The sequence below is a fragment of the Miniopterus schreibersii genome, assembly GCF_964146895.1.
Source record: "Miniopterus schreibersii genome assembly, chromosome: 4".
Lineage (NCBI taxonomy): Eukaryota > Metazoa > Chordata > Mammalia > Chiroptera > Miniopteridae > Miniopterus > Miniopterus schreibersii.
In genome coordinates this window covers 76107696-76135571 of record NC_138105.1, presented here as the reverse complement: position 1 = coordinate 76135571, position 27876 = coordinate 76107696, and the positions used below count along the sequence as shown (strand labels likewise).

Sequence of the window (27876 nt, the reverse complement as noted above, 5' to 3'; positions counted from 1 at the left end):
GAGAAATAAACGTCCCTGGTTCTGTGGCCACAGTGCTGGGATTAGGGGAGAGTAGTGGGCTGGGAACAAGATGGCTGGGTAAGGACAGGGACAGCGTGGTGGCAGGGAGAACCCACTGGCTCTGGAGCTGACGTGGAGCAAGTCTTCTGGCCTTGCTGCTGTGATGTTAAGTGAGTTAATTAACCGCTTCAAGCTTCTGCTTCCTTATCTGTAAAACAGCTGTCATGCTGACTTCAGAGGCTCGTTGTCAGAGTAAAAGGTGGTGATGTCAGTGGAAACACTTTGCGTGACGTTGCACGGATGCAGGCGGTGCTTGTCAGTAAAGGAGAGATGTAATGTCCCTTTGTCCTGAAGAGAAAGGACTTCTGCCTCCTCCACAGTGTTCCATGCTCAGAAGGGGTCAGTGGTGCCCTCCAGTCTCAGTAGCAGAGGCTGCAAACATTGACGGGCACCGGCTGCACACCAGGCACTGTCCAGGCACATTGGGCATCTCATTCAGTCCTCGCCACGATTTTATGAGGTATGTACTGTTATTACCTCCATTTTGCAGATGAGGCAACAGAGGCCTGGAGAGGTTCAATGACCCACTCAAGGTCACACAGCTAGTGAGTAGCTGAGCCAACGTTCAGACTCAGTCAGCATGACATGATGTCAGAAACTGGACCTCACAACTGGGTGTGCTTCTGCAGGGGGTTGGGGTGGGGCAGGGGGAAGGGTTCTTGAAGAATTCAGGGTCCCCTATGAGTGGAGACCAAACATTTCTCCGCGCAGCAGCCTTCCCCAAGGTCATGGTCATGTTCAGATGGGTTCAATGTGCATTTCCCAGCATGGCATCAGGCTCTGCCTCCAACCTGCCAGCTCCTAGGGATTGGAGCTGCCCCAGAATGAGGAGCCCATTCTCTGAGCTGGTAGCGTTTCTCTCTCAGCCTCTTTGCCTTGGACAGAGGGTCCATTGAATTTGTTGATGCTTCTGGAACCAATAACATTTTCTCTAACTAAAGGCTTAGAAACATCATTGTTTATAATAGACCCTGTACAATTAAACTTAAAGAAATAATTACAGTCTTAAAGCAACTTCATTAAATGAGAACATAATGAACAGCGTATTGCATTAACATTTGAAATTTACTTCTGGATCTTGTCAGTTCATACCCTCACCATTTTCCCCTGATTGTGACCAGGGTGCATAAACTGTATTGTCTCCTGCTTTTTACCCCTTAACGTGATTTCATGTTTGAATTTTCATATATTGGCACAATCTACATCCTTGTCATTTTTAATAGCGATGTAGCTTTCTGTGGCTTATCTGTCTGAGCCATTCCTCTCTCCTTGGCTGGGGAAAGGACCCAAGGCCATGCATGTCTTCGTTCCTGAATTTTACTGTCACTCGTTTTCCAAGTTGCTCTCACTGAAGTGCTCCCGCACTTCGGCTCTTTTGCCTGAGTGAGCCAGACCCTCTGCGGGTTTGGGTTTTGGTCTGTGTCCTTTCCAGTGTGTGCCTTTTCTGGATAGAGAGCATCATATCAGATCAGAGAGCGAAGCTAAATAGTAGCTATTTTTTCTGTTATAAGTGACAGAGACCAATTAGCTTAAGAAAAATTAAAAAGGAGTTTATTGATTCCCAATAAAATATAGAAAGGGGCAGGAGAGTGTTCCAGGACTCAAATACAAATAGGTCTCTCTCTGTATGTCTTGTTTCTGCTTCTCTCTTCAGGTTAGCTACTTATCATATCGCACCATGAGCCTAGAACTGTGGTCCCCATTCCTCTGGGCTCACATCTGTGCTCTCTCACAACCAGAAAGAATGTTCTCCCATGCTCGCTCCGTTATCAGGACCTCAGGGTAGGGCCCTGTTTGGCCTAGCTTGTATTCCTTCTCCCTGGACCAGTCAGTGTGGCCAGGAAAATAATTGTGTGGTTGGTCCTCCTGGGTCATGTGTTCACCTGCAGCACAGAAGGGTGTGGTGCCATGGCTGACACCCTGGCTGGAGGGGAAGTCCCCAGCCCACCCCTAGGGGAGCAGTTCTTCTGGGCAGAAAGAATAAGTACCCAGTGTGCACTTTCAGAATGCACAGGAGGGAAGGAAGCCCAGTTGGTACCTAATGTTATGAAGCGAGTGGTGGCAGTGTCCTAGAGGAGGCGAGAAAGGATGGAGGCCCAGGCTGTCCACAGTGAGCCCCGGAGGTGTCAGAAAGCAGCCATGTGGGTGAAATCCCCTTTCCCCTTTCTCAGTGTCACGTAACATTGAACCCACTTAACTAGGCCCTGCACTACTGGAGGGGACCCCAGAAAGCCATTCCAGAGGCACATGGGCCTAGTAAAGCCATTTGCGCTGCATTCCCATAAATTGAGAAGCCCATTATGAATGATTTGCTCTTCTTGGGAGCCCTTCTGTGCCTCCATGAAATATTCAAGTGCCGTGTTGGTTTGTGCAAGGCAGTGCTGCTGGCTACCCTGGAAGCACTGTTAGTGGTGGCTTGTGGCAGCAGAGCCAGAAAAAGGACCCTGTCCTCGTTGGCAGGTGCCTGGCCCGGGTGTGCTGGCTGCTGGTGTATCTGTGTGTCCTGCCTGTTGGAGCTACCCTGTCTTCACTGTGAAATCAAGAAATCTGTCTACGGGGTTGTTCAGAAAATTAAACGAGAGAGTGTCCGGCACATAGTGGCCTCTCAGTAAACATTAGCCCCCTTTCTTCTTTATCCACTTCAACCAGGAGAACATTGGTTTCCTAAAAAATTGGAGCTTTGGGAAGTTGACAACAACTCCAGACCATGTATTGGCCAGCGTTGGGATTTTAGGGGTTCTGTGGGAGCAATTCACCCCAATTTTATAAGAGGCCAGACAGATTTGAGAAAGTGTATGTGTTTGGTAAGGTGCTTACAATCTGGACCAAGGGAGTGTCCCATTGATAACTGGTACCTGTGCTTTCTCTTGACTAAGACCAAGCATGGCACGGAGAGGTGTGTCCAGGTGTAACTGCGTGTGTGTGGGGACAGGGGTGTGTGTGGGTGTGTGTGTAAGCATGTGTCCTTTTAACCTTTAAAAGACGGCATTTAAATTCCCGTAGTGAATTTAAGGGAACTAAAGTTCCCTTTCGTCCATGTAGCCATGAGCTATGGCCTGAAGCATGACCTTCTTCCTTGGCTGGGCCATGAGGCGGGGATGAAAGCTGAGACCAGCTCTGAAGCCTGCGCAGATGGCCATCCCCCCAGCTGCAGCCTGGCTCCAGATCACCCGGGGGGCTTGGTAAAGCACAGATTGCTGGGCCCTGCTCTGGAACGTCAGATCTGCTAGGTCCAGGGTGGGGCCCAAAAATTTGCGCTTCTACCAAATTCCCAGTTGATGCTGATGCTTTGGTCTTCGGGCCACACTTTGAGAACCACTGATCTATAGGAAGTTCACCCACCCCTCCACCCAATCTGGATGGTTTCTGCTTGTGAGGGTCAGTCTCCACACATCTCCTTGACTTTGTAGGAGCACCTCTGCCTATCAAATAGGATTACTGGGTCTAACAAATAAGATATAGGACACTCAGTTAAATTTGAATTCCAGACAAAGAATGGAAAACTGGTTAATATAAGTATATCCCAAATACAGCATGGGATATACTTACACGAATAAAAAGGTGTGTTATTGCTTATCTGAAATTCAAATTAAGTATATTTAATCTGGCAACTGTTTAATCAAATTGGGGGTCGAGTGTCTCTCTCTGTCCCTCCCGCTGCTTTCCTGTGATTGAATAGGCGACAGCTGCTGATGAAACAAGCCCAAAGAGGGCTTGTGTTTTTGGACAGACCCACCTGCTGCCCTGAGCCCATTTGGCAGTCTTCGCCTGATCTCTGCGAGATGGACTTGGCTTGTGTTCGCATTGGTTCTCTTGCTGGCTCTCTGTTTTTCTCTTTTTTGGTCTGTCTCTGTTGGTCTCGTGCTTTCTTTTATGCCTTCTCTCTTATGGGGGCTCTTAAAGGAAGAAATCTGCGGAGTGATGGGGCTGATCCCGGAAAGTCTATCCTGGCAGTGAGAGCAGAGTCCAGGAGACAGGTGACCCTAATTAGGGCACCTGCAGGGAAGAGTGGCATCTGGCTCAGAGATGGCGCAGAGATCCCCAGGGGGCTCGCCATGAGCTATGGAAAGGAGAACACTGGCCTTGGAGACCGCACCTGCCAGGGCTCGGTTGGGAGCAGGCACATGGCTGGTGTGTGTCGTGGTTGGAGTCGAGTGTGTCACGGGCTTGAAGGAAATGGGCACTATGTGGTCTCTGATGCTGACAGAGGGCTCCGCTGCTGTGGACTTCAGTGTGTCTTAAGGGGTGGAGGGGACCTGAGCAATCAAAGGCCTCCTGGAGACTTGGACGGGACATTCTCCTAAATGGCCCCATTTGCCACTCTCGCCTGCCAAGGCTGCTTTGACACAGAATGGAGGAGTGGAGGGACAGAAGGCTCAGTTGCTTCCCCCCTACCCCTTCCCCTAGGCCTTCTGCTGGTCTTGGGCCTGCTTCCTCCCCTCCCTGTGTGCTGATAGAGCTGCGGGTCTGCTTTAAAGGAAGTAGGCCATGGCCTCAGAGGAGCAAGATGGCCCTTCCCTGTGGTCACCTCGGGGTCTAGCACTGGTGCCTTGTGTACGGTGCCCGGCTCTTCCTCCTATGTCCTCAGCCCGGCATGGAAAGTGATTTTGGGGTAGGAAGTACATCTTCACTTGGGCTCCAGCAGGGTGACTCAGGAGCCTGGTGGCGAGAGAGGGGTGAGGGAGCTATCTCTCCCTAATATGTTCACACTGCCTTGTGTGGGACCCACATCCACCTTGGCAGGGTGAGCAGGTATTTTTTTCTTCTGTCAGACACAGGGAAAGCTGTTCCCTGTTTGTACTTGCTGGTGGCAGGCACAGTGCTGGTGGCGAGACGCCAGGCAGAGGGAAGATAAGGGTGATGGATGCCTCTTCTCTGTGCCCCACCTCTCTTATGTCTCCATGAGGGAGGTAGGCAGACATGGGTCACCCCATTTGATAATGAGACACTGAGCACAGGTCACATCATGGGCAAGGGATGGGCAGAGCATGGCCTTGCGGCAGACCCTCTCCTCTCCACTGGCTGGATTGCTCTGCCCCTCCTCACTGAGGGGTCCCACCTTGTGTGGAGCTCTTTCACCTCTGTTCCCTGGCCTTCCTTTACACCCCTCTCCTCTGATCAGGATGTTGCTTCTCTTTGTGGGTTCTCATATTCTCCCTATTCATGCTTTCACTCCTCCAGCCTGTGGGGTCCAATGACACTTTGAGAGGCCTCATGGATGGTGAGGCCCAGCAGGATCCTCACAGTTCCCAGTGTCAGTGCCTGGAGCACTAGCTTTGCAAAAGGGACGTGAGGCCTGTGTGCTTGGTGGGAGCAGAGCTGTCTGCAAGGCTCCCACTCCTGCAGAGGGGCCCTCTGGTCTGCTTAGTGGACAGTGAGCTCCCGCAGGACCCTGGCCTGGTGGGTGCTCTGCCCTGTCCCCATTCCCTGGGAATTCCTTTCTGACACTGCAGGGACATGCTTGTTGTTCCCATACTCAGCCTCTCAGCCATGTGGCAGGGGCTCAGTACATGTTTGGAGAAAGGATAAGTGGGTATCTACCAGCCCGTCCAGACCCAAGGGGTTTGGATGAAGAAATCAATAGAGTCTGCCCCCCTGGGAACGTGGGTTCCAGTTGGAGAGACCAAACAGGGCCACAGCAGTAAGTGTCTATGCAATTAAGTATGGAATTGCCTGGTTCAGATGTCTGCAGCTGGAATACTGAGGTGGGAGAAATCCACACAGGTGGCGGTCAGAAAAGGTTTCACAGGTCAGGACAGTAGGTGGGCATTGGGAGGCAGCAGGAGGGAGCCAGGCCCTATATGCGATCAAATGGCATTGGACAGACTTCTGTATTTTGGCTAAGAGATGGTATTAGGGTACCTTCTTGGCGGGGAGATGGGAACTTTTGGCTCTGCTTATGATCTAGCAGCCCATGTCCTGCAGGAGCTCAGTCCTGGCTAGACCCTGCCCACCTGGGGTCCTCCTCAGTGCTGGGGCCTGAATGACCGTATCCCTCCTTGGGAGGGAGACATTTGGCCAGAGCTAACAATGTGGTCTTTGAAGGTATTGTATGAGCTTCCTGTGGCTGCTGTAACAAAGTGCCACAACCTGCATGGCTTCAAACAAATTTATTCTATCATGGTTCTGGAGGCCAGGAGTCTGAAATCAAGGTGTCCTCAGGGCCAGGCCTCCTCTGAAGGCTTGGTGGGAGAATCCGTTCTGTGCCTTTCTCTCAGCGTTTGGTGCTGCCTGCATCCTTGGTGCTCCTGAGCTTGTAGGCCCATCACTGCAACCTCTGCCTCCATCTGCACATGCTGCGTGTCTGTGTCTCTTCTCCTCTTCTTATGGGGATACCAGCCATTGGATTGAGGGTCCACCTATTCCATTATTGCCTCACCTTGGCTACATCCGCAAAGAACTTATTTCCAAATAGCGTCACATTCACAGGTACCAGGGATTAGGACAGTTTATCTTTTTTGAGTGACACAATTCAACTCATAACAGGTGCTTAGAGATTGTGTTTGCCTCCAGATCCCCTGAACCTATTAAAGTCTCTGTCCCCTCTCAGGTCTCTGAAGGTCTGGGGTGTGGGCAGAGACCACCCCCTCTCACCTTCTCATAGCTCCTTGCCTCATTTGCTGGGCTGCAGGGTGGGGGGTGGGCAGACGCTGGTCTTCCCATTCAAGATGCAGTCTTACTCTGTGGGGGCTGGAGGCTTGGTTGGAAAAGCTGCTCTTCCCTATTTGGGGGCTGGGTGGTGAGCTAGGGGGTGTATGTATGGGCAGGAGGCAGGGCGGAGATAACCGCCGGTCCCTGTTTTTTTCCTGTGAAAGACAAAATACGTTTACAGTGCCGCAGAACACTGGCTCTGGAAGGACCTTAAGGGCTTTTGCACAGGAGCAGGGGCCTGCCAGCCGGACATCGCCTGGTGGTGGAGGTCTGGGTGCAGGCCCAGCTCCGCTGCTCAGCAGCTGGGGACCTTGGGCACGTCAGTTAGCTCCTCTGAGGCCGGCTTCCTCCTCTGTGAAGTCGGATGATCATAACTGCTTGCCGGACCTCACAGAGCTTCTGTGAGGGTTCAGTGATAAAGGGTGGCTGTGAAAGCACCTTTTCTGAAATCATTTTTTATTGTGGTAAATTATACATAACATAAAAGTTACCATTTTACCCATTTCTCAGTGTCCAGTTCTGTGGCAGTAAGCACATTCACGTTGTACAACCATCACCACCAGTCATTTCCAGAACTTTTTCATCTTCTCAAACTCTGAAAATACCTTTTAAACTATAAACTAAGAGCACGTTTTATTAATTTGATAAATAAGGAAACCAAGTCCCTGAGGAGCAAGGACTCACCTAAGGTCCCTGTGATTTAGGGGCACAGCTGACGTGAGAACCCTGGGCCCCTGACTGAGTTTGGTGCCTGTCATCTGCCACCTCCCACACCTCGCTGCCTCTGCAGGCTGCAGGGGTCAGGGGCATGCAAAGCCTCCTTGGGATCAGATCCCTCCAGAGAGCATCTTCCTTCTCCCAACCTCCAGCCCACAGGACCCGGGGGCCCCCAGGCAAACCCGAATTTGTCCTGTGTTGGGACCCACACAGCTACCTGCTGTGAGGGCAGTGCTCTCAGGCTGTCCCCGTGTCTGTCTGTCTTTCTCTCTGCTTCCTCAAATGGGACAGAGTCCAGTGGAGAACCCGGGAAGCTGAATTCAAGGTGACCTTTGGGATGATTTTGTGAGGTACCTCACAGTGTGGAAAGAACTGGGATAGGGAGTCAAAGGCTGGGTTCTGGTCTTTCTGTGGTGTTCCCACTAAGCACATATCTGTTGAGGTCCTATTGTGTGCCATCATTGGGAACATAGCAGTGAACAAAATCTATTACTTGCTGCTGTGAGACAAATGATGTGACACACAAGGACCATGTTGCAAAGGGCACTGGCCTATAATAGGCAGTGACGGGAGGGGACCCCATCCAAGCTGATGTGACGACCTGTGTCCGTCCGCTAGGGTAGAAGGAAGAAGGAGTGGGAATTGCTGTAGTGCCCTGGGTTCCATGTGACCCCCCCTTGGGGGCAGGCCAGGTCAGATAGCGCCTGCCTCCAGGTGGCTGATGGCTGAGGGGGGACACAGAGCTGTGTGCACACAGATACGAAGCGGTGTCACCGGTGCCCACAGAGAGGAATGGATGATGGCAGGTTATGTCATCAGGGGAAGAAGAGGCTGGTGGGAACCGGAAGCTGGTGATTTGGGGCAGGTTAGGCTTTTCCCTGGTTTGATAGAGAAGAGATGGGTGAGCAACGCCCTCAGGGCATTGCCCCCCAGGGGGACTCTTGTACCTCCCTGGGGCGGGCTCCTGGGACCTCGGATGCATCCTTTGAGGTAGCTAGGGCAGGGTTCTCGTCCCATTCTGCAGGTGGGAAGAATGCTATGTGGAAGGACTTGGGCAGATCACTGGGAGTGCAGTCAAGCAGAAGGCAGCGCCCAGCTTCCTTGCCTTGGTCCCGGGCATTTTTGGCAAACCCGTTGTGGATTCTCTGTCTCTCTGACTGAACGATCTATCTAGAGGAGATGCCCCTAAACTGTGTGTCTGGCTCTCCCGGAGCCCTGTCCCCTAGGAGCTCCCAGCCTCGAGCCCCAGGGCTTGGTGTCCCCATGCTCCCCCTCTCCCTGGCTTCCCGCAGCCAGGGAAGCTGTGGGAGGGGCCCCTCTGCATGGAGGAGGCGGGAAAGGCAGCCACGCTAATCTGTCCTCACCATGTCTTCTCTCAACACCAGGTCCCGGCTGGCAGACTTCCATGCCAATTGTCACGCCTCCTACCAGACGCTCACCAGCTGCCCAGCTGACAATTACCAGGCGTGTCTGGGCTCCTATGCTGGCATGATTGGTAAGCCACCCCCCGCATGCCCCAGCTCACAGTGCCTCTGTGCGGCCCCAGTCTCAGCAGGCGGGGGCCGAGGCCCAGCTCCAGGCCAGTGGGTGGACAGCCTGAGCTCGCCTTTTCAGGTGGCAGTTTTAGACAGAACTGCCGTGAGAAACCAGAGGTGAGATTGGCTCTTTTTCATGGGGGAGGAGGCCCCAGGGAACTTATATGGCTTTCGAAATGAGAAGAAAAAGGAACACTGATTGCACAGTTTGATATTCCAGATGCTGTGCTAAGCAGTTTACATGACTAATTCCCATAACAGCACTTTCTGGGGAGGTGTTGGGATCTCCATGTTGCAGATGGGGAAACTGAGGCTTAGAAAAGTGGAGTAACTTGCACAGGCTCAGCTGGCTAGTAAATGTTGGCACTGGGATCCAAGTCCAGGATATGAGCTTAGTTGCATTAACTCCAGAACACACTCTGGTGGCCAAGGAGAAGGCAAGGGCCATGCTCTGGGAGGACAGCTGGGTGTCTCTTCAGCCATCCCCATGCCCTCTGCCCCTGCTGACCCCCATGGTTGCCTGGAATAGTAACACTCAGAGTTTGGATTGTGAGTTAGGATGTATGTGTGTTTGGGGGTAGGTGGGAGGGAGCGCCCCAAGCCTCTTGTCTGTGGGGCCTGGGGTCTGGAAGCCCAAAGAAGAGGTGTTACCGCTCCCCTCTTCTCTGCCTCCCTTTCTTCCTGCCCAGGGTTTGACATGACTCCCAACTACGTGGACTCCAGCCCCACTGGCATCGTGGTGTCCCCCTGGTGCAGCTGTCGTGGGAGTGGGAACATGGAAGAGGAATGTGAGAAGTTCCTCAGGGACTTCACTGAGAATCCCTGCCTTCGTAAGTCCTGCAGCATCCCCCCTCCCCAGAAGCCCTTCATAGCCCTCATGTCCCAAGGGGCCCTGGAGGGCTGCCTGAGGTGTTCCCTTCTTCCTCCCTTGGGACAGCCCGTGATCTATGTGTCACTTCTCCAGCATGGTGTTGCCCGTGGAAACTGTGGTTTGGGCTCTTGGAGAGTCACACCAGAGCTGTCAGTGGACCAGCCTCAGTTTGCCCCTGGAGGTCTTGAGCCTGTGTCAAGTCAAGGTTGAAAGTTTCTGGTCTGTTATGCTGACTTCAGACAGGTTCCTTTGGGGACAGTCCTGTGGTGAGGATCCTGGCTGTCACTTCTCCCTTTAAGGATCTATTTTAAAGGACCTATTGGAATCAGTGATCCCCCCCACCCCAAGTCATCAAACTTCTAATCCAAAGGCCAGAGAGCAAGGGGAGCCAAAAGCTCTGTCTACCTCCATCTCTTCAGACTGACACCTTTGCTACCCACGCCCACCTGAAGGTCTCCTCTCCCTTCTCTTCCCTCTGTTCTTCCTTCTGTCCATCTGTCCATCTGTCCATCTTCCCTTTCTGCACAGCACTGGGAACTCAGAGATACAAGTCATAGTGCCTGTCATGGACAGCTTGCAGCCTGACCGAGGTCCATGCAGTCAGAGTCCAGGGTGTACATGTTGGGTAAGGGTCTGCACAGGGCTTTTCAGGAGCCCAGGGTGGAATGCCCAACTCAGCCTGCAGTAGGGAGCCCCTGGAGGCTTCTCAGAGCCTGACTCACCGAGGTATAGGGACATCGGCTAGCTGAAGAGGCAGGGAAAGTTGCAAGAACCGCAGACCACTGAGCCTTGCTACAGAGCATGAGGATGGCTGAGGTTTTCTGGACAGGAGAGTCTTCCTCCCCAAGGGGATCCTGTGGTCCCCAGCAGGTGTTGGGGTGATGGTGTGGACCACTGTAGGGGGCAGGACCTGCTGCTGGGGTCAGATCTGCCTTTCAGATGGCTCACTCTCTGGTCTGGTGTGGAGGGGTCAGGGTAGGGATGTGGCTCTTAACTGGTGACCCACATGGGATCCGCTCAGAGGGAGTTGTGGCTGTCATGGGAGATGACAATGACAGCTGTGAACCAGAGCAGTGTCAGGGAGGGTGGAGGGGAGTGATGGAGTGCAGAGGTCTTTTGGAGGTGGGCCCAAGTGACGGCAAGTGGGCAGTTAGGGAGGCAGACTGGGGCACTTGGATGGGGAGAGATGAAATCTCAGGACTGGAAACCTGGGAAAACTATTGAAACACAAGGGAGCGATGCCTAGTTCAGGTGCAGACACGAGGTGGAGGACATGGAGTAGGAATTTCTTTAAGCATTGGATTATAGGGTCAAGTCTTGGGGACAGAGTTCTGTCCAAGAGGTTGCATTAAATTCAGTCCTCGGTGAATTAGTGTGAATTAATGGTGTGGGAGTCGGCGAGGCCACCCAGGGATGAGGGCAGGTCTGGGGCCCTTGGAACACCAGCGGTGGGGACCTAGAAGCATCTGAGGTGGCCAAGGAGCCAGGAGAACTTGTGCCTGGGGGCTTGGGCTGGGGAAGCTCCTGAAGGGGGTGTGGTCTGCAGCACTGAATGCCACTTGGAAGAGGGTGCTTGCCGCCCTGGGCATGGCCATTCCTCCCCGCAGGCTTCCCACACTCCCAGCACCCCCCTCTCTTCCTCTACATTCCTTGTCACCATCACCTATGTTTCTTTCTCTTCTGATCTCTTGTCTTTTTCAACTGCCCTCTTGCTATTTTCTTCTCCATGTGACACCATTTATCCAAAGGAGAGCTTCAGCACAGTTGAGTCTGGCCAAGCTGCACTCTGTCCCAGCTCAGGGCTGTTACAGGGAACATAGTGGCTGAGATGGCGAGGGGCAGAAGTGACGGAGGTGGCCCCTGACTTCTCTGCATCGCCTGCTCTCTCCCTCCACAGGGAATGCCATCCAGGCCTTTGGCAACGGCACAGATGTGAACCTGTCCCCTAAAAATCCCTCATTCCAGGCCACGCAGGCCCCTAGGGTGGAGAAAACGCCTTCTTTGCCAGATGATCTCAGTGATAGCACCAACCTGGGGACCAGCGTCATCACCACCTGCACATCTGTCGAGGTGAGGGGACGTGGCTTTACAGCTGGGGAGCGGAGTCAGGGCAGGCTGAGGGCCTGGAGAAACATCATGATGTCAGAGGCGGGTGTGGGAAATTAGCAAACTGGGGTGCGCCAGCTCCTCCCTTTGGATCGGGGCCCAGAGGCAGGGAGGAGCTGGTGGGGCTAGTTGCCCATGTGTTCATTCACGAGGCATTTACCTTGCAAGTATCCAACTCCTGCTCTATCACAGGATTGTACTAGGTAGCATGGGGTGCAGGAGAAATGGAATGGTTACTGTGTGTCAGCCATCTGTTACTTCCCAAGTATGTGCCAGCGGACTTTACCTACTTCATTGAATTCTCGCACAGGGAGGTGTTGGCGTTCTAATTTTACACATAGGAGCTAACCCAGAATGTTTAGGCAGCATGCTCCAGGTGTCACAGCTAGTTAGAGGTGGCATAAGATTTCACCTACATCTGACTCCAAGACCCATGATGATCATTTCTTTTGTCTGTCCATCGTCTGCTCATCCATCCAACACGCGTTACGTACTCAGTGTGTGCCAGGTCTTACGTGAGACGCTAGGGAGGTGTTGGTGAATGAGTTCGACAGAGGCCTGGGTTTTGTGGTCCTTACGGTGTTGTCCAAGGCCAAACAATCTAACAACCATTAGACATGGACTGCAATCAGTGCCCACATCGGGGACACAGGTGGCACTGTGGGGGTCTATCATAGGGCTCCCCACTCAGCGTCCCTCTCTGCTGACCTGCCCTCATGCTGTCCCACCAGGTGCTGCAGTAGATTCTTTGCTTAGGAGGTTGGTTCTGGTCATAACACACACACACACACACTCAATGACACACATACACTCGTGCCTACTCACACACACACTCATTCTCTCTCTCTCACGCACACCTGGAACAAAGAGTCTAAAATAGGACAGAATGCAGAATTTGAGAGAGAGCAGAGGAGGAAGGGGACAGTGAGGAGGTGGGTGGTGTGGCATAGAGGGATGTTTCAGGCAGGAGTTGGGACTGGAATGTCTGAGAAGGTGGGTGCAGTGTGAAGGATAGCCATTGGGGGTGGCGTTGGGGGCACAGCCTGAGCATAGGTGTGGGAGGCAAGGGGAGTAAGGCCTGGCTGTGTGTCAGGCAGTGGAGACACCAGTCTGAATGGGATCAGCAGCGAGTGGGCATTCACTACAAAATTTCATTCACGAAGATGAGTGAGTTCTGGAGAGCTGGTGACTGTAGCTGACAGTATTATATTGTGTGCTTGAAATTTGCTGAGAGTAGACCTTAGACTTAGTTGTTCTTGCCACACAGGCACCAGAAAACTCAGGAAAATGGCAAAGGTGTGAACTGATGGATAGGTTGATTGGCTTGGGGTGAATGTTTCACAGCCTACACGTATATTGGCTCATCAGGTTGTACAACTTAAATATGTAGGGTGGGGCAAAAGTAGGTTTACGGTTGTGAGTACATGAAACACAGGGTTTTATTCTTATATTGTTTATTATTGTATTATTTTCCATATGAACGACTGTAAACCTACTTTTGCCCCACCCTGTATGCAATTTTTGATGGTCACTTATAACCTAAATCAAGCTGGAAAAGCCCCCAGTGCCAGGACAAGGACATGAGCAGGGATGGGCCTGGTGGAGGCATTAAGTTCCCCGGGCACCCACTGCACCACAGGGCCAGTGCTGGTGCCATCCTGGGTGGGAAGCCCACATCCTTCCCTGTCCAGTGGGCTCCCCTGCGAGGTAATAGCTGACCTCCACGTGCCCTCATGTCAGGCTCAGCGTGGGCCTTCCATGTCCCGCTCCCCTCCATTAGGTCCCCCCCGCAGATTTGGGCTGAGGTGCCATGTCACCCTTGAACTGTTCCTAATTACTCTGAGCATACTTGAGCGGTGGCTGTTGGGGGCTCAGAGGCCTGCTGCACAGATAGTCACCAGCTCAATTTCATGCTAGAGCAGCGGGCAGCTCGGCCAGTCTGGGCTGTGCCACCTGTCGGGTAACCATGCTCTGATGAGGCCCACATGTCCCTCCGAGAACCATCAGCGTCCATGTGTCACGCTTCCACCCCTAGCCCATTGGGGCGGCTCACCCATGGAGATCATGACTCATCAAGCGGTGCTCACTGTGATTGACTATGGGTGTAGAAAGTTTAAAGCTGTGACCTCCTGCCCCACCACAGCCCCCTCTGTGCCTGAGGACTCCGACTCCCTTTCGCCCCATTTCACCTTAGAGGTTTGCTAAATCATTGCCTGGTTTCTTTTCACCCCAGCCTGATTTTCTGCAGCATCCCCATGTGGGGGCTTGTCTTACCCTTGGTTTGATCCATGTGAGAGGTGGTGAATGTGACAGGGCCTGGGAAACTGAGGAACACTATGGTTGGTGTTATGAGTCCCGGGGGCTGGGCTCAGGAGGCTGCCTGGCAGGGGCTCCCCAAGGCCTGGCTGCTGTGACCCTCCACTCGGGGTCTGTTGATTCTGTCTCTCTGAGTAGGACAGCTGGGGACAGCCCTCCCAGGAGGGAAGAGAATGAAGCAGATCCTCAGAGGCTGCCCACCCACTGTCATGCCTGGTTTCTTCCCATAGAAGCTGAAGGGGAGGGGCCCCTGATTCTGTTTCAATGACAGTCTTTTTAATGAGCACCTGCTGCTCCATGCCAGGTGTGGGAGTGAGGGTGAGTAAGGACCCTCACCTTGGCGGGAGGCTGTGTGGGTGGTTTGTCCCTTCCCCAGCCCATACCCCCCCCTCAGCTCTCCTGGCTTGGAAGGGCTCCATGGGTGGCGGTTGTGGGATCCTTGGGAAAGACAGCAACCCATGGCTACAGAAGGTAGTCCCTGGGTGAGGGCAGAGACAGGAAGCTGAGATTAGGGTGGGAGGGGATGGGGGAGGCCGTGCACCCCAGACACCCCCGTCCTCCCCATCCACAGACCTGGACCCTTGGAGAAACCTTAGGGACCCTTCACTGACTCAGAGACAGCAGCCAGTTGGGGACGCACGTGAATGGGTGGATGTTAGGAAGAGATGGCACTGAGATCTCCTTAAACCCCAAAGGACTGAAGCCCAGTGAGGACAGTAACTTGTTTCCAGTCCCCAGGGCCCAGCTCTGGGGTAGTTTCCTCCTGGCTGCGCTGTGCTGCCTGCTCCCCCACTCCTGCTCCTCTGGGGCTCTCCCACGGTGGGAGAAGAAATCAGGGTCTGCTGAGCAGACATGTGGGTGTCCTTAGCAGAGCCCGGAACCCGGAGGCCCTGAGTTAGCCCTGTGTCTGGGCATCCTGGTCCTGTCTTCAGGCCTGTGGTCCTACACTTCCACTCCCAGCTGTGTCCTGATCGGTGGCCCTGCCCAAACGGGAGGGGCTCTCTGGAATTGGGGAACGCATGGCGGAATCTAACCTGCAGAATGGCCTCTCCCCTCTCCCTTCTGGCAGACATACACACACACATACACCCCCCATGTGAATTTCCCCTGGAGCAGGGAACCTGTAGGAGACAGGCCCGTATTGTACTCTCACCCAAGGCCCTCGGTTCTGAAGCCCAATGAGGCTGTCCCATGCTGTAGACTTGAAGGCTGGGCAAGCAAGGTGCTGGCTGTGCACTGGTCAGTCCCTGCTGCCTCCCACTTACTCGGGGCTCCTGCTTTGCCTCATGTTGGCCCCATCACCATGCATTATACTTGCTGCTTCCAGGCAAGCATCCCTGGAAGACTGGCCGCATCTCACCCTCTGTATAGCCCTGGATAACTTGAGTGCATGGTGCTTGGCACTGAGTAGCGCTTGTGCAGGGAGGGAAATAACCCCAGTCCATTTGCTCTGCTGGAATGTCCTGCTCGCCAGTTTAGAAAACAGTTTGTTTTATTGCTCGCGGGCAGGTCTTTATTCCGCTTTCCTCCCTCCCACTGATGCCCTCTGTGTGTCCCGAATGTGCGGAGGTGAAGTCTTTCTATTGAGAATGCAGGAAGATTGGTTGGAAGGCCCCTTTGTCATACAGTGGGCTTGGACCAGGACGGTGCAGTGTGACTGGCAGTGGGTTAGCACCTTCCCCTGCCCTTGTTTGTTTCTAGGGTCCTTGGCACTCCCCATGGGTTGCTCTGGGCCAGTTTGCAGGACTCATCAGATCAACTGGATGGAGTCTCATCCTCCCCTGTGCTAAGGGCCCCAGCAACACAATCTCCTTTGCTTTCCGTGTCTCCACCAGCCAGTTTCTGCCCATCACATCTGGGGGAATTAAAAATGAGTTTGGAGGGGTTGCCACAGCCCCTTCACCACATACCTGCATGGGCTCTGCAGCCAGCAGCCACCTCCCTCCTTTCCCTCCTCCCGCCTGTTCCCTGATGGGTCTCTTAGTTCCTGCATAGGCCCCGGACATCAGAGTGGGGCTGAGAGGCCTGTCCTGTGTCTGTATGTCCAGTAGGCACAATTTCTGATTTAGAAATCTGGCTTGTTTTGAAGCTTTGAGCGGCCTTTGTGCATTGCTTCTTTTCTTCCCTCCCTCCAGCTCTCCCTTATAGTCATTCATGTATTCATCCATCTGTGCATTCATGCATTTATTCAACATAAATTCTTTCTGCCTGTCACTGTATTTCAGGCACTGAGGCCAGCAGGCTCACTAGGCCAGTACCTGGTCCCCATACCGGTGGGATGGACATGCTCAGATAATCATGGGGGAGGCAGTGATTGGTACACCAAGAGGACTAGTCTCTTGCTGTGGGATCCAGCTTAGGGCTGGGAGTGGAAGCAGAGGACTCATGGACCAGGTACTGCTAGGCAGGCCTGGAAGGAAGGGAGAATTGACCACCCGGAGATGTGGGGGTGGGCTGGAGTAACTGAGGGCGCCCCAGGCAGAGTGGCAAGCAGAGCAGAGTCAGGGAGTCACGACAGCACAGAGCAGGTTGAGAAGGGGGTGTGCTGCCTTTTTGGATAAATTAATTTCCATTGGATCAACACCACACCCTTGTGTGTACACGGAGCAGGTTGAGAAGGGGATGTGCTGCCTTTTAGGATAAATTAAGTTCCATTGGATCAACACCACACCCTTGTGTACACATTGCCCATGTGTGCAGGCAGAGTGGGGTAGACCGCTTGGCTGACAGAGCCTAAAATCGCTACTATCTGTCCCTCTGCAGAGAAACCTTTGCCTGCTCCAGATCTGGAGGCCCAGCAGGTGGTAGGTTTGGGTGAGAGCACAGAGAGGGGGTGGGTGGGAATAAAGCCTGAAGAGCAGGTTGAAGTGGTGAGTGTTGAGAGGCCACTGAAGGCTTTTGAACAGGGAGTATCGTGATAAGATGAGAACTGTGATTTGGGAAGATATCTGACAGCTGGGGAGATTGGTTGGTAAGGGAGAGACTGAGGGACCTGTTGGAGATCTTGGCGGTAGTCAGGCAAGAAAGGAGGGGTTGAACTGTGGGGAGGAGTTGTGAGTTATTGGGGTGGGGGTGTGTGGCAGGGAAGTGACCAAGGGCACTGAGTTTTGGGCATGGTGCCAGAAATAGAAGCAGGGATGCAGCAGAGAGCTGGCCAGCTCCTGCCAGCAGTTTTTCCATACTGCTGGCACCTGGGCGAGACCAACAAGGCTCTGGGGCTGCCAGACTTGGCTTGGGAGTGTAGACAGAGGTGGGCAAGAAAGGGGAGGAAGTTGATAATTTCCTTCCAACTTCCTCTAGGAGGAATTTCTAGAAGGGTAAATCTTGCATTTGCTGCATTCTTTCCCCAGTTCAGGTCCCCCCGTGCCACCCACATAGCTAGCTCTTTCATGCTTCTGGTGGCATCCCACAGTGTGGGAAAGCTCTTCCCAGTCCCAGAGCCCAGCCTCCCACTGTTCAGCAGCCCAGGCCTGTGCCCTTTGGGTACTGCAGAGTCATAGACCCTGAGCTTGCCTTGAGGGGATGAGAGGCTCAGAGTAAGGTTAGGGGCAGGGGCTGGGACAGCTTACCCCTGTTCCCCTAGACTAGGCGTTGGGAACGTCTGGCCCATGAAATTATTTGGTTTGGCCCTGCCAAGGCAACCGAAGTTTCAGCCATCACATTAGGTAGGGGTGAGTTCATTAAATGTTTGACCAAATATAGTAGGCTAATTTTTAAGTTGATAATTTTGTATGGCCCGAGAATGATGTTATAAATATCCAAATGGCTCTTGGCAGAAAAAAAGGTTTCCCAGCCCTCCCCTAGAGTCTCTCCACTGGAGTCCACGCAGTGAGATGGGCTTCAGGGGTAGCCTGGGTGGGGGCATGGCAGCAGAGGACAGCCTGCCACCTGGGGGTTCAGGGGAAGGAGGCAGCCTGTTTCCCCTCATTTATTCAACTGGTGTGGAGGTGACTGTGGATGTTTCTTTCATTGGGATGTGAGCATGGCTGTGACCATTCATCTTTGGAACTCCCTGTGGGAGGGAGCATTGGTCAGGAGGACGGCCAGGAATTTGAAACTCCTGTTGTTTTTGAATTAGGTAGTAGAACTTCTTTCTCTCTGCACCCATCCCACTCCCATGTGCCCTTTTCAGAGAAGGTCAGCTGATGGGCAGACACCTGGCACTGTTCTGGGTGCCCGGACCGGGTGAGGGCTCTCAGGTTCGCCTTAGAGGTTACCGCAGCCTTCACTCTCTGCTCTGAGTTTTCTGGAAGTCAGCTGGTGTTCACCTGGGGCAGACTTCTTCCCGTCTTTGCTCCCTGAGCTGCTGGGGCAGAGAAGCGGACAGGAGGCTCTGGGTTTCCCCTTATAGCCCTCTTCCCTGGCCCTCCCTGCTCTTCTCATAATCCCTGTCTTAGGAGGCCAAACTAAGCTTGGCTCAGCGTCCTGCCTTGTGGAATTAAGGAGCCCTTATGTTTGTGCAGAGCTTTGCTGTCCCATATGCACTGTGTCATATATCATCACATGTGTCAGTGAGTTACGCTTGTCTCTCTCTATTTTATAGATGAAGACACTGGGACTCCAATAGATGAAGGGGCTTGTCTCCGGTCATTGGCTGAAACAGACTGGAGCCCAGGGCTCTGGCCTCTCAGGCCCTTCCTTAGGTGAAGGGTGATCCTGTGGGGGGTGGGCAGTCTGAATGAACAGGTTTGAGGGTCTCAGGACAAACATCTGTGCTCTAGCTCTCATAGCACCGAGGGAAGAGCTTTGGGACAGCCAGTGGGGCCTGCATGTTACCTGCATTCAGCACAGTGTGGGGCCCTCAGCCTGGAGTCTGCAGCTCTGCCATGTGGCCGGTGCAGGAAGGCTGGTGACTGCTGGGAAAGGCGTATCCGTGATGGGGCTGTGATAGGCATGGGGAGGGTCCTGTCCCTGATCTTCATGGAGGTCAGTCCTTTCCTCCCCAAAGTCCCTGGGGCCCTAGTCAGAGACACAGCTGCCCTGGATTCCCTTGGGGCTTTCTCACTGTATCCTGGGTCAGAGAGGGTGAAGGGGTCCCCTTCTGCCCCTTCTTCTCCTGTATTCCCTCCCTGCTCCTCTGTGACCCTCCCATTCCCTTCTGCTCCCTGCCCCCTTCCCCCTTCTTCCCCCCCTACTCTCCCTGCCTCTTCCTATCACCCTTTGTTCCCCTCCCCCTTTCCTCTCCCCACCCACTCCTTCCCTCCCCTCTCCCCAGCTACCCCCCTCGCTCTCTCCCTCCCCCTCTTCCCTGCGCTCCTTATCTCTGGGTGCTGCCTTTCCCCCTTTCTCCCTACTTCTCCCTCACTCGCATTTGCTCTCTTCAACCTCTTTCCTCCCCCTCCTCTCCCCTCTCTCATAGCTGACAGCACACCCTCCCCTCTCCCCTCTTAAGAGGAGCCTGTCAATCCCACTCACTCTGAACTGTGCAGTCCAGCCACAGGCCAGGCGCTCCGGAGTGCCCACGCCAGAGTGCCCACACCAGGCTTCATCTCAGCTGCTGGGTTTCCCCTGGCGTAGCCTTCCAAGGCCAGCAGTGTCCAGGACCCTGAGCTCCCTGAGAGCTGGCATCTCATCAGAGAAGGTTGTATGGCTGGGCCTAGAGGTCATCTAATTGAGTTGTTTTCTCAGACCTTATTTATTTTTAAGCAGTAGACTAGTTTTTAAAACCATTTTGTGCATAACTCCAATATATAAAACAAAAACAGAGCTGTGTGGGTTGAGGACCCTGATCATGGCTATTTGACTGCACGGGCTCTGTATTTAGTGAGCACTGTGGGGAGGGCCCCAGGAAGGATACAGACTGGCCACACCTGGAACAGTGAGAGCAGGAAAGGGTGCAGAGAAGAATAGTGCTGGGCTATGTGGCAGAGCCCGACAGGCCGCAGGACATCACAGGTGGGGAGGTAGCAGGGGCTGGGAATCGCTCAGGGAAGTGACCAAGTGAAGGTGAAGGTGAAGGTTGGGGGCAGTCAGAAGACGGTGACAGCACAGTCTCTGAGGTGGGGCATGCGGGTCATTCTGGCAGTGGCCTCCCACAGCCCTGGCCGGAGCTGCACTTGGTCTTGGGCAGCAGAATCCAGTTCTTGGGGCCAGAAGGGCCCAATAACATATACCCTTCCCCAGGGATGCAGGTTGGTGGCTTCACTGGGCTGGATCTTGGCCCCTGGGATCACTGGTGCTATGGTCTTGGGCAGGATCCTCCTGGGTCTGGTCCCTAGTTCCGTGCTCACGGCACTCATCATCACCGTGGTCACATCTCCACCATTGGCAGTGACTCTGCTCTTGGCCAGACCTCCGCGTGACAGCTGGGGCTTTGTTTAGCTGACCAGATGCCCTGGGTGGTAGATTGTCTGTGATGTCCAAGGGATTATGATACTTCTGGCCAAGAGCAGTGATTTAGGCATAATTTCTTGGGCTTTCCAGTTGCTTCTGGTGGCCAGAGATTCCCCACAGGTGCCTTGAGAACCAAGCCCATTTGAAGCCAGGATGCAAACACCACATCCACCAGCTGGTTCCCATGGATCATTGTTATGATGATGATAGCAAAGGCCTGTTCGTCACGCACACCCTCTGGTCCTGCATCCACATGGTCATGCCAGGGGCACAGAACCCTGAATCATCACCAAGTCAGCTTTCCTTTCCCATTCCTCACCTTGACCAGAGAGCTCCCAGGCGCCACACGTCTGTTTAGGGGGAAAGGCTAACACTTGGCACTATTGCCAGATGGCCACCTAACATGCACCGGTGGCAGACATCACTAATCAATCACAGCCCTTCCCCATGAACCCAAATGAGGACCCATGGTCATCCCGGTGCTCAGAGGCCAATGCTAATCCGTGGCATGCATGCATTCATTCACTTATTCATGCATTCATGCATTGAGTAAAACATTTACTGAGCTGCTGTTACGGGCCAGACACTGCTCTGTGTGAGGGGAGGAAGACATGATCCCTGCTTTGTCAAGAGTATGGTAGAGAGACCCGTGAGTGGCTTATTACTTTGTTATGCTATAAGTTGTAGAGCAGAGTTAGGACTCTCTCCTTCAGAGCCCACAGAGACAGGACCTAGTTGCTGAGGATGCCAGAAAGGGGCAGGGTCTTGTGCTGCCTGGGATGGAGCCAGTGCTCTTCACATGTGCCCTGTGCTTCATGATGCAAACAGCGGATGGCAGGGCCACGGAATCACTGGGCCTCATCAGTCACAGAACAAAGCTCAATTGTGGGGTCCCGTCTTTACTAGTGCCTTTTCTCCCACAGGAGCAGGGGCTGAAGGCCAACAGCTCCAAAGAGCTAAGCATGTGCTTCACAGAGGTGAGTGGGGGCAGAGTGCGGTGGTGCAGGGACTGGCCACAGGAGGCTGTTTCCAGGCGAGCCTCAGACTCAGAGCCCTCAGGTCCCGTTGTGGGATGGGCCAGCCGAGCTGCTGGTTCGCCTGGACCTGGGTGGGCACGTACTCTGGGGGGGCGGGTGCAGAGGCTGCAGCCAGGGCCCTTGGCTGTCTCTGGGAGAGGCACGAGTGGCTGCTCTGAGCGGGGGCCCTCCCAGGCCTTCCTGACCCTTTAAGACAGGTGTTCAGAGCACCTGCTCTGTGCTGGTTCCGTGATCTCAAGGAGACAGAGACGTGGAGAAAGACAGTCCCTTCCTAGCAGGGGCCCCAGTGCATGAAGGTATCTGACTACGTAATAGTCTCTCTGTAACTTAGCAGAGAAGGAGGCCATGTGAGGTTCTACAGGAGGAGGAGAGCGCAGTCAGAGACATGCAGGGGATGCTTCCTGGAGGAGGAGGGAGTCAGCCACATGTAGGAATAGGTCCTTGTGGACCCTGGGAGCCTCTTCTCCTTGAGATCTTTATATCACCCCTCCTCTCTGGCCTGTGTCTGAAGACCTCCTTCCTCACTTGGCAGTGTCAGCCGGGTTGTCCTGGGGACTGGCCCTGCCTGCCCCAGCTGGGGGCTCAGCCCAACTCCCTGGAAGCCTGGCTCTGCCTCCAAGCAGGAGGGCAAAGGCTTGTCGTCCTGGGTGGACTGGGAGGTCAGGAGCATGGGGAGTCCTTTTCTTTGCCTGCTCCCAGCCCTTCTGACTCATTTGGTTTGTCTTTTGTGTTCTCTTTGCCTCTGTCTCTCCTTCTACTGGGGCCTCAGCTCACTACCAACATCATCCCAGGGACTAACAAGGTGATCAGACCTAACTCAGGCCCCTGCAGAGCCAGACCATCGGCCGCCTTGACCGCAGTCTCCTTCCTGATGTTGAAGCTGGCCTTGTAAACTCTGGGCACCACGTCTGGAGATTTCCGAAAGCTATGTGACGAGAACACCCGCCTGATGAAATGGAAACACACACACACACACACACACACACACACACACACACACACACACACACACACACCTTGCAAAAAATTTTTTTCCCACCTTGTCTCTGAACCTGTCTGCTCCCAGGTTTCTTCTCTGGAGAAGTTTTTCTAAACCAGACAGACAGTAGGCCGGCAGCCTGAGAGCCGCCTGGAGGTCCCCTGGCAAGGGCACCCAGCACCGAGGAGGGCACAAGGGTCTAGAACACGCCCTGCACTTTCTTCTGGTGTTTTCCTCTCTGGTCCCTGCTGCTGGAAGGAACCAAGATGAGATCCCTGTGGCCAAGGGACCTGTGGCCATGCCTCATGTGGTCTGAGGCAGGACAGTGGCCACTGCTGTTCTCAAGTTGCCCACTCTGGGGACTTACTGGGGCTGGCAGTGGGTGTCAGGTGACAGAGCAGTGAGGCTGGCCCCTGGGTCCAACTGGGCACTTGTAGCACCTCCACATGGCTTCAAGGGTGGAGTTTATTTTGCCCTTCCTCTGGGCTGGGCAAGTCTGCTTCTGACCTGTGGAGGGCTGTGACAGGGAGGTCCCCCCACCAACTGCAGCATGGGGGGCTGAGCAGCTCCAGGGGCTTGGGAGCTCGGCCCACCTGGGAGACCCCCTTGGGAGGAGGGAGCAACACTTGGGCACCAGCTCAAGGCTGCTGCTTCCTCCTTGGTTGCAGGAATTTCTAAATCAAAGAGAAATGATACTTTTGGTGGGTTTCTTTGGAGAGAGGGGCTGCTGAGGGGCAGAGAAGAACACGGTGGACATGCACTGCCCCACGCTCTGGTGTCTGCAGCTCTCTCTCCCCCTCCCACCTTACCTTTCTTCATTTCTGAGACGTACACCAACTGTATGTACACAACATTTTCCCCTTCTCAACATATATGTATATACACATCCATATACATATATTGTGTGGTTTCCCCTTTCTTTCCTTTTTTTAAGAAACAAAACTATCAAAATAATACCCCAACAGATGAGCGAAATGTATTATTGTAAAGTTTATTTTTTTTATAACATTGTCTATAATGGGATCAAAGGAGAGTGACGCCCTGTGTCCCGGCCCGTCGGGTGCCGGGCCTTGGAAGGGGGCTCCTGATTGTCATCACGCTGGCCAGGCTCCAATAAACGTCCTAGGAAGCAGCTTGTTTTCTGCCTCACTCCGCTGTGCCTTCTCCCCCGGTTCCTGGCCCAGTGCCACACTCGGCTGCTTACCTGGGGCCCCTGGTGGACCATCCATCCTGTGTGCTTGGTGTGGGTGATGACGCTCGTTAGGAGGTGCTTATACACTCAGTGGGCCCGAGAGTCCCACCTCCCCTTCCTGATCGGTGCCAGTGCCCTTTGGTGGTTGGTCCCAACCCAGAAGGAACAAAAGTGGCCCTGAGGATGGAGGTGGGGGACAACTTGATGTCATGCTTAGGGTATGTTTTTGTTTTAAGGCTGCCTGGATGACTCTGTAGTTGCCCTGTTAGTGTCCCCACGGAGATTCCTGGTTTATTTAAGGTATGTGATTGTGAAGGCAGAGGCCTGGCTTCTTGGTCCCACCAGGGAAGGAAGATGACTGAGGTCCACCCCTTCTTGTTTTCTCCACTTACCACCCAGCCTCCCCCAGACAAGGGCCTGCCATGTTCTCCTGGAGAGAGCTTCCCCAAGAGGACCAGTGGACTGCCTGCTAGCTGAGTGTGTACACGTGTGTGTGGGCTTGCAGTGTTCTTGTGCGTGTGCCAGTGCACATGGCAGGAGAGGGGGTAGATCGCCAGGTGAGGGGATGTTCCTGCTGTCTGCATGGCCTTCAGGATGCCCATGATCCCATCCTGTCACCTTTGGGAGATGGGATGCCGTTTTCCACTCTCCCAATCCTGGGTCCCTCCAAGTGACTCTTGTTTCTGGTCACCCATGTGCCATGTCCACGGTGGTGGCCACTGTGATGTACTGTGTTCCAGCCCCTGTGTGGAGGGGCGCTGAGCCAGCCCGCCCTCTTCCCCATCATCACTGGCCTGACTGTGTGTGGCAGTTGTGGGGGCCACTTGGGATCCATGTGTTTTGCAAACAGCAAAGTCTGGTTAACTTAAGTCTGGTTAACTTAAAGGCTTGGTGGGGCGGTGGCTCATAGCATCAGTGGGAAATAGGAGACCAAGGACGCTAGGACAGGTGCCAAAGAGCATCTGCAGGGCTAGATGTCAGGATCTATGGTGTCAGCATGCTGCCTCCTCCGTGATGAATGAGCACCAACCATCATCCAGCTGTGTGCACTGGGACCCTGTGCCTACCTCCCGCCATTCTTGGGTGCACGGATATGTCACATCCAGCATCCCTAATGGGAAATAAGCCCTTGGATTGCATGATGGGGAAGAGGAATTTCCCAAGAAGAGATGGAGGTGCCATGATGAAGGGAGGAATGGATTCTGGGCAGCTTTACTCTGCCTTAAAACATCTCCCAAGCATCACATAGCTAAAATTTTACCATTACATATTCACTCCTTTGGTTGAGATGACTCCTGTTCTCTGTGATCCTCTCAAAATGTGTTAATAAAACTGGGAAGAATAAAACGTTACTATTTAGTGTTAATTAGCTTAATAGTCTGAATGAGTCTTGGTAACATTAGGACATTTGGGCCTAGATGTTGAGATTGGGCTTGGGGGAGATAAGGGGAAAGAAACAGGAAAGAAATCAGGAGATTGGTAGGGGCTACCAGAGATAGATCTTAAACTATTTTGGACTTCTTTTGGGAGAGTTACCACATGCAGTGTAGGCTCACTGTGCCTTTACCTCCAGAGTCAGCAAAATCTATGAAATGAACTTTCTTTGCCGCCAGCCCCCCTGGGGACTCCTGATCTGGGACACACGTTATCTGCAAGACTGTGCTACCTATCCTGCGTTTTCTAGGCTCCGGTACCTTGTCACTTCGGAACCACATAGGAATACTTCTCCCCTCGTTGGGAAAGTTTCCAGCGTGGGATGATTTTGCTCAGCCAAGAACATCAGCTTCCAACCTGGCTCTTGCCCCTGCTGCCCTCCTTTCAATGCAGCTAGGACCACTTGGACCTGTCTAAAGGCCCAGCTGAGCCCCCCTGCCCCATACCCGCTGGTGGTGGCTGGGGATCCAAGGAGGCAGTTTAGAAGCTCAGGGGATCTGGCACCGAGAGAGCCATGCCCTGGTCCTGTGCTGACCTGGTGGTGGGCTGCACAGCTGGCCTTGTTCCAAGACCAGACATGGGGTCATTTTCTCAGTTCCCTGTACTCCTGTCCCTGCCTTTATAACCTGCTTGGCAACAGGTTTGCCAAGACATCCCAGCCCTGCTCTTGCGAGTCCTTCCACGACACGAGCCCTGGCTTGGCACTCAGGCCCTAGCTGGGCCCTGCTATCTCCTCCAGGCCATCTTGACACCAGGCAGTTCCAGGCCTGTCAGGGTGGCTGCCTCTTGACTGCTACCCAGTTCCTGCTCATGGCTCACCTGCTCACTGAAATGCCCACCCTGGAGCCCTGGTATAACTTATCCAGTGCTGGTTAACTGCTGGTCTCTGGGCTCCCAGGGTCTGATGGTCCACCTGCAATGGCTTAACTTCCTGCCAGTGGGCCTTGTGTGGGTGTGGGTGTGTGTGTGTGCACACCTGCCTGTCCCTGGTTCCCAGCCCTGTCCCACTGACTGCCAGGTGCCAGTATATGACAGACTTTCCTTCACTCGCATATGGGCAAAGCCCCAATGTTGCCTGCTGGCTAGAGGAATTCTTTGCAGCCTTTTCTAATCTGTGATGTGAATTTAAACTGGGCCTTTCTTCCTCCAAGTGGGCTGGATGTCAAGGGGACAAACTGTCATATACTCTGATAGTACTAGTAAGTGTGTGCATAGCTGGTCGCTCATTCTTTTAAATCTCAGTGGGGGTAGATACTTGTCTTTTAAAAGTGGACTAAATTTTTTTTTTACGGTTAACCAGTCATTTGGAGCCAAAAGTGGTAAATAGGTTTGGTAACATTCTTAGTGGCTGGTTTAAGTGGTGGAGAGGCCAGTTTCTAGTCCCCTGTTCAACCTTGGTTAGCTCACCCACGAAGTCATATTCGATGATAATTAAGGTCCTTCTAAACTCTAAACAAGCTCCAGAGGGGAGGGAGGGGAAGGAAGAGAGGAGAGAGGCAGGTGGACAGAGGCCACGCTGAGGTGGTTTCCTGCCCAGTGCCTCCTGTCTGAATAAAGGGACCCTAGCCTGCCCAGGTGACCACTTGGGATTTCTAAGTTGTGATGTGTCTCCTAAAAACCCAGCCACCCCACTTCATTGTACACCTCCTACATTAAAGCAAGTGAGAAAACAGAGAGGGCACTGAAATCACAAAGATGCTATTTACAAAACCAGGGCTATGCAGACTATCGATTAAACAGAACGATACTTGCCATATTCCACCTCCGGAGTGAATTACTGACTTATTATTTGTGTTGTACTTTCCAGAGCAGAAAAAGGGGAGTGAACATTTCAGAAGGGTTTTCATAGCATTACTGAAAACCAAAACTAAACAAGAGACTTTAAACTATGTGTATTTAAGGTTTAACTAATGCTCCCGTAGCCCTCACCCTGTACTGGGTGCTGTTCTGAGTTGCATAAACATTAGCTCCTTTCATCCATCTGGGTTTGGCTGGCTCTGTCTCCCCACCCTACAGAAGAGCAGACCGAAGCACAGAGAAGTTACCGTCTTGCCCAAGATGGGACGGGGGGAGGGGCGGCACTCAGATGCAAACCCAGGCAGCCTGGCTTGCAGGTCTGTGCTGTAACCACCATGCCAGGCTGCCAACCCTCACTATATGCCCTGCCCCATGCTGTCCTATGGCTGCCCCCTGGGAGGCTTCAGTACTTCACTCTCCTCTGGAGTTCTGTAAACTAGTTCAGTGAATCAAGTGTGGTGTGAACTTGAGAAGGGAGAGAAGTGCAAGGAAGATGCTGCCCCAGACAGGCTCCTGCCCCAGTCCTTTCTAGTGGAGGATGGTGTGAGCATCCCACCTTGGTGTTTGCCATCCTGATTTTTCTGGGGTGGATAATGGCCGTGTCGGAAAATGGCTCTGACTGGAAGATGGCCTATTGGGAGGAAACTGGCCAGCTGGAAACTTGCTCACTGGACTCTGGATTGCTCTTGCCTTGGGGGCACTATGGTGAAGAGGAAAGCGGATGCACCCGGGGGTCAGGCAGACCTGGGTTTGAGTTCCACATCCTTTGTTGACCAACTGGGTGACCACGTCCAACCTGGGCTTTGGTTTTCTCATCCGTAAATGAGGATGGCAGTCCCTGCCTCATG

At 53.4% G+C, this 27876-nt stretch overlaps 1 protein-coding gene across 2 annotated transcripts in view; it reads left to right on the top strand.

The window, feature by feature from the left end:
* Positions 1-23753, top strand: part of GFRA2 (GDNF family receptor alpha 2) — a 74622-nt gene extending 50869 nt beyond the window's left edge. For both annotated transcript variants that reach the window (XM_081135767.1, XM_081135766.1), the window contains 5 exons: positions 8814-8923; positions 9653-9793; positions 11732-11904; positions 21513-21566; positions 22396-23753. In XM_081135767.1, the coding sequence (XP_080991893.1) occupies positions 8814-8923; positions 9653-9793; positions 11732-11904; positions 21513-21566; positions 22396-22518 (601 nt within the window). In that variant the 3' untranslated portion in view covers positions 22519-23753. The remainder of the gene's footprint in view (positions 1-8813; positions 8924-9652; positions 9794-11731; positions 11905-21512; positions 21567-22395) is intronic.
* Positions 23754-27876: the final 4123 nt, after the last annotated feature.